The sequence below is a fragment of the Triticum dicoccoides genome, chromosome 4A (genome assembly GCF_002162155.2).
Source record: "Triticum dicoccoides isolate Atlit2015 ecotype Zavitan chromosome 4A, WEW_v2.0, whole genome shotgun sequence".
Taxonomy (NCBI): Eukaryota; Viridiplantae; Streptophyta; class Magnoliopsida; order Poales; family Poaceae; genus Triticum; species Triticum dicoccoides.
The window spans coordinates 518099532-518110026 of NC_041386.1; the positions used below are offsets into that span (position 1 = coordinate 518099532).

At 45.6% G+C, this 10495-nt stretch overlaps 1 protein-coding gene across 1 annotated transcript; it reads right to left on the minus strand.

Annotated features, from left to right (window-relative positions):
* Positions 1-6173: 6173 nt before the first annotated feature.
* Positions 6174-9364, minus strand: LOC119286496 (aspartic proteinase Asp1-like). Its single transcript, XM_037565878.1, has 8 exons — positions 9127-9364; positions 8614-8731; positions 8062-8282; positions 7739-7975; positions 7032-7170; positions 6768-6950; positions 6607-6676; positions 6174-6519 (listed from the first exon to the last, which is right to left on the minus strand). The coding sequence occupies exons 1-8, from the start codon at positions 9282-9284 to the stop codon at positions 6407-6409; spliced, it is 1239 nt and encodes a 412-aa protein (XP_037421775.1). The 5' UTR covers positions 9285-9364; the 3' UTR covers positions 6174-6406.
* Positions 9365-10495: the final 1131 nt, after the last annotated feature.

A 10495-nucleotide genomic window follows, 5' to 3' on the forward strand; every position in this document is an offset into this window, starting at 1 on the left:
CCCCCCGGTACTCCGATAAAATCCCGATTTCACCCGGAACAATTCCGATATCCAAATATAGGCTTCCAATATATCCATCTTTATGTCTCGACCATTTCGAGACTCCTCATCATGTCCATGATCACATCCGGGACTCCGAACAAGCTTCGGAACATCAAAATACATAAACTCATAATGGAACTGTCATCGTAACGTTAAGAGTGCGGACCCTACGGTTCGAGAACAATGTAGACATGACCGAGACACGTCTCCGATCAATAACCAATAGCGGAACCTGGATGCTCATATTGGTTCCTACATATTCCACGAAGATCTTTATCGGTCAGACCGCATAACAACATACGTTCTTCCCTTTGTCATCGGTATGTTACTTGCCCGAGATTCGATCATCGGTATCTCAATACCTAGTTCAATCTCGTTACCGGCAAGTCTCTTTACTCGTTTCGTAATACATCATCTCACAACTAACTCATTAGTTGCAATGCTTGCAAGGCTTATGTGATGTGCATTACCGAGAGGGCCCAGAGATACCTCTCCGACAATCGGAGTGACAAATCCTAATCTCGAAATACGCCAACCCAACATGTACCTTTGGAGACACCTGTAGAGCACCTTTATAATCACCCAGTTATGTTGTGACGTTTGGTAGCACACAAAGTGTTCTTCCGGCAAACGGGAGTTGCATAATCTCATAGTCATAGGAACATGTATAAGTCATGAAGAAAGCAATAGCAACATACTAAACAATCGGGTGCTAAGCTAATGGAATGGGTCATGTTAATCAGATCATTCACCTAATGATGTGATCCCGTTAATCAAATAACAACTCTTTGTCCATGGTTAGGAAACATAACTATCTTTGATTAACGAGCTAGTCAAGTAAAGGCATACTAGTGACACTTTGTTTGTCTATGTATTCACACATGTATTATGTTTCCGGTTAATACAATTCTAGCATGAATAATAAACATTTATCATGATATAAGGAAATAAATAATAACTTTATTATTGCCTCTAGGGCATATTTCCTTCAGTCATCAACATAGAGAAGAAGAAGAGTCCGACCACGAGGAGAAAGGTGAATAAACAATGCTGGATCATGAGCACTTGCTGAAAAACCAGCAGCAGTGATCACAGAGGCAAAGCGCTCAAACCAGGCGCGGGGGGCTTGCTTAAGGCCATAGAGAGAGCGACGAAGACGACATACCATGCCATCAGGAACAGAATACCCAGGTGGTGGCTGCATGTACACCTCCTCACGCAGCTCACCGTTAAGAAAGGCATTCTTAACATCAAGCTGAGATATAGACCAGTGGTGTGCAGAGGCAACGACAAGAAGTGTACGAACAGTGGTCATATGGGCCACAGGAGCAAAAGTCTCGTCATAATCACGACCGTGCTCCTGCTGAAAACCACGAGCCACAAGACGAGCTTTGTGACGCTCAAGAGAACCATCGGAGCGAGTCTTAACCTTGTAGACCCACTTACAAGTGATCGGACGGACTCCGGGAGGAAGAGAAACAAGATCCTAGGTACCAGTGCGTTCAAGAGCAGCAATCTCCTCTGCCATCGCAAACTGCCATTCAGGATGAACAACAGCCTGACGGTAAGAAGTCGGCTCAAGAACAGCAGCACCAGCGGTGGGAAATCCAAAGCGATCAACAGGCGGACGAGGACGAGAACGCAAGCCATAAGTAGGCTGAGAGGAAGATGACGACTCATCCACAGAGGCATCGACTGGTCGTGGACGACGAGTGTAATGCTGAGGAAAAGATGGAATAATAGAAGGAGGAATCGTCAAGGTAGAATCGGGGGGTGGCGACGAAGAAGTCACCGGAGATGAAGGTGTAGAATCCAGTGACATGCTGGGAGAGGAGACCGGGGAGGAAGTCACCGGAGATGAAGGTGGAGAACCCGGTGACATGCTAGGCGAGGAGACCGGGGAGGATGGTGGCTGCAAATCAACTAGAGGTGGAGAAGGAGAGGAAGTGGAACGGAGAGGTAGATGCTCGACGGGGGTGATAGGTGAGTCAGGAAAAGCGAGGAAAGAGATATCCTACACTAAAAAATTCGAGGAAGATGGGCGTGGGTAGAAGGGACGTGACTCATCAAAAGTCACGTCTCGAGAGATACGCATCCGACGATCGATAGGATCCCAACAACGATAGCCCTTATGCTCATCACTGTAGCCTAAGAAGACACACTCAACAGACTGAGCGGTCAGTTTGGTGCGTTCGCGAGGGGCAAGAAGAACATAGCAAACACAACCAAACGAGCAAAGCATCGAATAATCGGGAGAACGATCAAAAAGTCGCTTGAAAGGAACACCACCCTGTAGAGCAGCGGAAGGCTGTATATTGATAAGATAGGTGGATGTGGAGACGGCCTCAGCCCAAAAATGAGGCAGGAGCCGTCTCAAGAAGATGTCGATGCTTTTGCTCAGCCTCACCATTCTGAGCATGAGCACCAGGACAAGGGAATTGAGAGAGAGTCCCTTGCTCAGCAAGAACACCACGCAACATCTTAGAGATATACCCGCCAGCGGAGTCAGCACGAAAAACACGAATGGGTGAAGAGAACTGAGTATGAACCATGGCAGCAAAATGCTTATAAATAGACAACACCTCAGAACGAGAAGTCATGAAATAAAGCCATGTGTAACGAGAGAAATCATCTATGAAAATAATATAGTATTTATGACCACCTTTCGAAGCGAAAGGGGCCGGACCCCATACATCAGAATGGACTAAATCGAAAGGACGCTTGGACACCGACTCACTATGTGAATATGGTAACTGAATCTGCTTGCCAAGACGACAACCCTGACACTCTAAAGAGACATCTCCTGAGACAGACCCCAGAAGACCTCGACGAACTAAAGAAGACAACCGAGAACGACACAGATGACCAAGTTGATGATGCCACTGCTGGAAGGAACCAGTAATGGAGGCGACAGAAGCGGAAGAACTGACAATGGTGGTGGCAGCGGAAGGAACATGAAGCCAGTCCAACTCCCAAAGACCCTGAGAATCACAGCGGCGAGGGCCAGCCCCAACCAGAGTGTGCGTGCGATGGTCCTGGACAGAACAAGAGTCAACGTCAAGGATGACGCGACAACCAGAATCAGTAAGTTGACCAGCAGAAAACAGATTCATGGTAAGTCGAGGAACATGAGCAACATCAGGAATAGAATAAGAAGGAGTGGTAAGATTGCCTCTACTAGCAACAGAAAGTGGAGTACCATCAGCAGTGAAGACATGAACAGGAGAATCCAGTGATCGAAGAGAGGACAAAGTGGAAGAATGAGAAGACATATGAAAAGAAGCTCCAGAGTCCAGAACCCATGGGGATGTACCTGACTGTGTAGAGGGTGATTGCTCAGTGCGGGAAGCATCAGTCACAGAACCAGTAGTACCCGTCGAGGAAGAACCTGAAGCCTCGAGCAGACGCTTAAGTCTCAGAATATCCTGGTCAGTCAAAGCAATGGCTGAAGCTGTCGAGGTAGATGACGAAGTCCCTGAAGATGATGATCGCGCCTTGCGCAGGTGTTTCTTCTTCGTGTAGCACTGAGACTCAAGATGACCATCATTGTTGCAATAGTCGCAATGTGGACGGGGCGACCTGAGCCTCCAGAAGGAGTGGGCAAGAGCGGCGGAGCACTCGAGCGAGAAGGGGTCGGTGCAGCAGGTGGCGTAGGAGCACGAGTAGCGAGCATAGAGGGAACCTCCAGCAAACCAGCACCACGTAAGCGAGTCTCCTCAGCACGAATCTCAGAAAGCGCCTCCATGAGAGAAATATGGCCACGAGCAAACAACTGAGCACGCCGGGGCTCAAACTCCTTACGGAGCCGAGACAGGAACTCATAGACGCGATGAAACTCCAAATTGGCCTAGACAGCCTGGCAACAGGGGCAGGTACGACAACCAGCACTGCGGAGAGAATCAAGCTGGCGCCAGATAGCAGAACTCTGTGCATAGAAGTCATCAACAGTAGAGTCACCCTGCTGAAGAGCATGCTCCTGACGGACCACAGAAAGGTATAAGGCATCACCAGAGGGCTGATAGCGCTGACGAAGACGGGTCCACATCTCAAAGACAGTAGGAAGACCCAGAAACTCAGAAGCAAACTGAGGCAGAACACTAGCAGTGAGAACAACTGCAGCACGAGCATCATCATCAAGCCACTGGGTGTAAACAGACAGAGCACCATGATACGTCTGAAGAGCCTCCTCATAAGCCAAAACCCTCTCATCATAAGCACGATCAGCAGCCTCATCAGCAAGCTTAGCCGCATCCTTGGCGGCCTGATTAGCATCCGGAGGAAGAACCGGTGGAGTCGGCGGAATAGGAGCCACCGGAGGAACCGGACGTGGCGGACAACAGATCTCGCCAGAAAGAACACCCCAGAGACGGATGCCACGCATGTGAATGCGCATGAAGCCAGTGAACTCAGTGTAGTTAGTACCATCGAAGATCACCGGACAGCGAGGGACAGCAACATAGCCCGATGCAGCAGACATTTTTTTAGGCAGAGATCAGCGGGAGCAGGAGATCAGGGCCCCGTCGCTTAGGGCCGGCTGGGAACGAGACTGCAGCCTTGTCGAAGCGGTCGTCCGGGAAGTAGATCGTGGAGCCCTCGAACCCCTCAAACTGCGCCACCTCGATGGATCTGGAGCGCTCGGCCGGAAGTAGATCGATGGAAAGCGGTCGTACGAGAGCTGCTGACGGGATCGATGGATCTGGAGCAGCCTTGTCCACCGTCGGCTCGGGGCGCGGGGATGAAGCGGTCGTCCGGAAGGTGATCGCTCGGGATCGCTTGGGCGGACCTGCTGACGGGAGCTGCGACGGCCCAAGAGCAGGGTTGACCTGCGGTGGTGAAGGCACCGGAGAGCAGCGCCGGCCAAGAGACGAACGGCGGCGGCTGCGTGGACGGGAGATTGGATCGAGAGCACGAGTTGCGCGTGCTAAAAAGAAACCCTAAGGCTCTAATACCATGTTAGGAATATGCAACTTGTATTCCCATGAGGCCATAGGCCGATATATATACATGTACAGGTGTGGAACATATGCAGGAAACCCTTTATACAATGGGATAAATACAAAGGTATACATGACTTATATTATAACTCTAACAGAAGCAAGCATCATACTATAAAAAGATAAATATGATTAGACAAGACCTACTCACAATGCTACCTGCCTGATCCAGTGGAACATTCAGTTCCGAGTCCGTTAAAAAGCATGACACTCTTTCAGTAAAATTGAAAAGCATGCAAGAATCAGATATATTGTGTATCAATTTTTAAAAGATTCAAGTAAATGGGATGCAAGAGTAAGGATTCCGTCTTATTATGAACAGGAAGAGCATACAAGTAACTTACATTTGTCTCTACACACTCATCTTTGTTTCTATTCATCCCTCATTTTGGCCAGGCATGTTAAGACAGTACAGACTTTATTTGGGTGACAGTAACGGCATTCAGTTAGATAGTTGCAACTGGCTTGTATCTCACCTCGAATAATTCATTGTATTTAGAAACATTCTCCCTTTTCTGTCATTTTCTACTCTCAGTTTGGCTCACATTATAAAGATATACAGTGCTACATTGCAAAATAAAGCAACAGCTATTTGATAATAGTTAAACTTAACGGAGGGGGCATCTTGTCTTGCTATTAAAAGAGAAATGTGCTAAGCAAGCTATTGCTAGTAATATCCTAGAGAAACTGGCAAGGCTATTACGGTATACGGTTACAACTGAATGAACCTCCCATTTGAAGTGGAATTTTCATACCAGCAGTTGGAATGTCTACAATGTTAAGCATGCGCCATCAGATAGTTTAGTATATATATTCTCTGTCATTATTCAAACTCGAAACAGCTGAACCGTGATCTGTGCAAATTTGAACCTGCATCTTATTCTTTTTCTTCTTGTAAGAGACCGCGTGATCAGAACACAACTCTTGGTATGATTTGCGTTCAATGTTAGAAGTAGTATATGTCAGCACGTGCAATTCCTCAGTATAAACAGTTAATGCAGGATAGCTCCATATAGCTCGGTATGTGCAGGTATGATTTATTTAAGTCGTCCACTATGTGCAGCATTCAGTTCTGCAACATTTGAAGCACGCAAGCACCGTATACTTGCATATAGAAAGATAGAGCTGCAAGTAAAAGGAGATGGTAAAATATAGACTTCATTTCATTATGAACAGGAGGAGAATACATATCAGTAACTTTATCTGCCTACATCTGCATGGCTCTTCTCCTCTCCTTTCTGCCTCATTTTCCTCAGGCTCATGTTAATACACTACAACACACAGTACTTTTATTTGGATGGCACCCTATAGTGCTTGAGGTGCAGCCAGTGTTTGAACGGACAGGTTAATGATTTGGATCTGATTAATGATCATGGAAAGTTAGACATAATAGACTTAGAGCTTCTACTGCATGACCCACGGATCCATCCAAGCTGCCCTTTCTCATTGTCATAAATTATCATCTGATCCTGCATTGTGATGTCTACAGAATAGAAGATCAACTGCAATTATTACAAGATCCCAGATATCCTAATTTTAGAAACTGGGTACTGTGTGTATGAATTTATACCTCCAATTATGTTGAATGTCTGTTTAGCAGCCGTACCATCAAGGATACCTAAGCACACATTCCCATATTTCTGGCACAAAAAAGACGAGAACATTTTAGCTTTCATTTTTTCAGTAAAATGTTTGGTAAAATTACTGTAAGTTGGGTTATCGAACGCTTACAGTGACAATGAGGTAGTTTTCCGGAGGGATCTCCATGACAGAATTCTTGCCAAAGCTCAAGAACAGTGACTTGAAATCGTTCTTGACTTCTGACACAGATTTGAATACCTTCTGCCCTTTCCAGCAAAGAGGCAGACTGACATCTGAGACTTCTTTAAGTGACTTGCTGAGACCAGCTTTGAGCTACAAGACAAGTATCCGATTGATTAACTGTTTCTTTCTTCAAATTCATGGCAGTTAAAATGAACTGTGTTTGAAATCTACCGCAGAAACAGTTGCTTGGTATGGTTGGGCCGCAAAGTAGGTGTAGGTACTACCGCTGTCAAATACCACCTCCATTGGCTTCACCCCTAGCGAGCGTCGGTCGAAGTACAGTGTTCCTGAGCCAGGTGAGTAGTAATTCCTGAAAATAAAATATTGTATAACGTGTGAAGCCAAAAGGTCTTACTGAAACCTTATACAGTTTACAAAACTTTCTGTTGACACGGAATGCAAATCCTATATAAGGTACAGGCATTCAGTTCAGGTGGTCTGAGTTCCCAGCAAAAAAGAGAGAGTCTGAGCTAACATGTTTTAAGACGCTAAAGTTTTTACCCTTTTTCTGAATTATTATTGTAGTTTATTGATATTAATATGAAATACACTGCTCAATGATAGACTGAAAACATTCAACAGGGTTGCAATCAACTGTACACGAGCATTATCACTGAGTTGTCATGTGAAGTTGATGATTTTTTTTACCCTCCTGTAGCTACAAAGCACAAAAAGATAAGGATAGCTTCCAAATTTATTAATTTTTACGTTGTCATGTTGTTTCAGCAATAGGGCCATTTTATTAGGTCCATGCCATGTCACTGGTGATCAAGAAATCAACCAAATACCAATGTAGCCTAATTCTTAGACTAAAATAAATCCATGATTTGCAATTGGCAACACATTTTATCAAAATGTTAAGAACAATGCATTCTTACCCATATGTGGTACGAGCCATGGGAACCCAAGTTACACGCGAGGTGGGTACGATATCATCCCCGAAGAAGAGGAAGCCTCCTCCATTCGTGCTGAAGCAATGGCCAAGAACATTCTTGGTAATCCCTTGCTGCTTGAGCTGCGAGAGCAGGCTAACTGATCCTTTCCCAAGCGCAAGCAAGCCGTCCGTCGCCGCCTGCACTGCGCCATTCTTTCCCACTTGCTGATCATATCCACAGCTGAAAAGAGAAGCAATAAAACATCAAGAACGGAACTAAAACACCAATAACGAGGCAATGTAACATAAATTGGCATATATTATTACCCAAAGGTGAGGTTGGCACGGACAGTGGATGAATTCCTCAGGGACAGTGTGAAGTTGTCAGCGATGAGCACGCCGAGTGAAGTTGCCTTGTCCGTGTACTTGATCTGGTAATCACATTGCTGTGGTACGGCGCATTTCTTGTTAGGGCTCAAACTAGTGCAGAGCGAAGCTGCACAGGGAACAATCTTGTTCTTTGTTGGCTTGTACCATGGGTGTGGCACCTACAACAACAATCAGGAAGAAAATCAATCACAAAACCTTGTGGAATGGAAAAAAAAAACAAGGCCTGCATTCCACATCAAATCTGGGACTAGAATTAAGCCAGTAGTGGATTAGGATAATCAGTGACTTTGATGCAAACCAAGCAAAAAAATATCACAATATTATTATGTTTTGACGGAAAAGATCACAATCTTAACACAGAAGAGAGACCAATTCTTGAACTAAATCTAGTGGCAGAAAGAAAAGCTATGAACTTGAATACTGGAGTTGAATTCTCCGTGCAACTCAAGCAATTAGGTACGTAAGATATAACATTGAGGCGTAGTGCACCTTGTTGCAGCTTTGGCAGGGGGCGTCGCATTGCAGCCAGCTGAGGTCGCTGCCGGTGTCGACGTCCAGGAAGTAAGGCTTGGCCGGGTCCCCAATATTCATGGTGACATGATAATGCCTGCAGAAACGGCACAGAAAATTTCTGAACAAACAAATCCTGAAAGAACTGATGAGAAAATAAACAGAGGATGCAAACAGAAAACAGTTCAGTGGATCCCTATCTTCAGAACAAAAAGTAAATAAATAGATAGACAGAAAAAAGTCAGTTCATGGAGCAAAAGTCAAATAGGATTCTTGGACTTTGTGCCGGCTACTTGGACGGGATTAACATCAACGCCGGCAGAGCCACGCAGACGACGATCGACGACTCTGCATTCGTCAGAAACCAACCAACCAAAGCTGCAAATAAACCCCAAAGATCTGCGTATCTGTTCTGCGCGCACAGAACAGAACCCGGGGATATCCTGAGAACCAACCCAATCTGATCAGGGCAGGGGGGAGGAGACCGCGTACCCGATGGGATAGACGGCACCCTGGAGCTGGAACACGGCGGTGGACGAGGACGACGGGGACTTCCCCGGCGTCGCGGCGCGTGCTGGGCTGGGCGCGAACGGGAGCAGGAGGAGGAGGAGTGCGAGGAAGGCGGCCGGGGACCACCTGGCGGCCGCCATGGCGGGAGGGGAGGGAGGAAGGTGGCGGCGGCGGACGGACGGATCGCTCGAGGGTGGAGCAGTCAGCAGTGTGAACAGCTGTCGCGCTAGTTTTTTGGTTGGAAGCGGAAACGCGGACCGCGAGGGGGTATTTATAGTGGGCGGAAGGAGAACGCGCTCCATGCCTCCGTCGAACCTTCTGCCCGGTTACTCATTTATCTCTCTCTTGTTTTTAATTTTATTTATTTATTGGCTAGAAAAAGGGAGATTCTTTTTTCAGGAATGTTAACAATATGATATCAGAGTTTTAGGCATGGCAAATACGTTTTTCCTGGAAATTTATATTGCCGCGCAGATGGCAAATTTAGTTGATGAACACGATAATTTTCTGGCAAAAAATAAAAAAAATTGAACTGATGAGGATTTGCTATGCATCAACTAAACTTGCCATCCTCAGCTAACATAATTTATCATTAAAAAGATTCCAATTGTCATATCCGAAAATCTGACATTCGCTGGATATTCAATCTGCCTGAAAATTCAGGCAAACCCTACGCCGTATACATACAAAAATACACACATTGTGATTTATATTGAGTTTGACATACTTCCATTGTATACTAATTTGTTTTTACGTCAAACATGAAAATTTGTGTGTAAGATGCTAAAGGAGTAAAGGTACAGTATATATGTATTGGACTCTGGTTTTAATTCCGTGTGGACTAGTGGATAATTTTCCTTGCATTTTCTTCACCTAAAAATGGAGACCAACGACCAAAAGACTTTGAGCCGAGACTTGAGTTGCTATCATGTCGCGTAAACTAACACGGAGAGACGCCGTGTTAAGTAATCAGACCATCACTTGCTTGTAGCTTTCAGTCCTATTGATGGTCTGATGTCGTTTTCACTTCTCTTTTTAAATGGCCTTGGTGTGACTAAGAGGGACAAGCCTGTCTAATATTTGCACAACATTTTCTAGGGTACAAGACGTTTATGCGCACCACACATCTGACTTTTTTGAGAAACCTCCAATCTATTCATCTTTAATCATGATAGTACAAAAATTACAACGATGTCCGTGGATCACCTAGCGACAATGAACTAGGGTTTGAGAGGAGATATTGTTGTTGAAGATGTTGATGAAGATTGCCCTCCCAAAGATGAAAGGATTATTGGTGATGACGATGGCTTCGATTCCCCCTCCAAGAGGGAAGTTCCACCGGCGGAATCGC

What these genes read in the sequence shown, in the direction of transcription:
- LOC119286496 (XM_037565878.1), bottom strand. Translation starts at nt 9,284, where the DNA reads ATGGCGGCCGCCAGGTGGTCCCCGGCCGCCTTCCTCGCACTCCTCCTC. An exon ending in CCTGCCAAAGCTGCAACAAG is followed by an intron (nt 8,283 to 8,613) that starts GTGCACTACGCC and finishes TTGTTGTTGTAG; the next exon opens with GTGCCACACCCATGGTACAA. An exon ending in CGTGCCAACCTCACCTTTGG is followed by an intron (nt 7,976 to 8,061) that starts GTAATAATATAT and finishes TTCTCTTTTCAG; the next exon opens with CTGTGGATATGATCAGCAAG.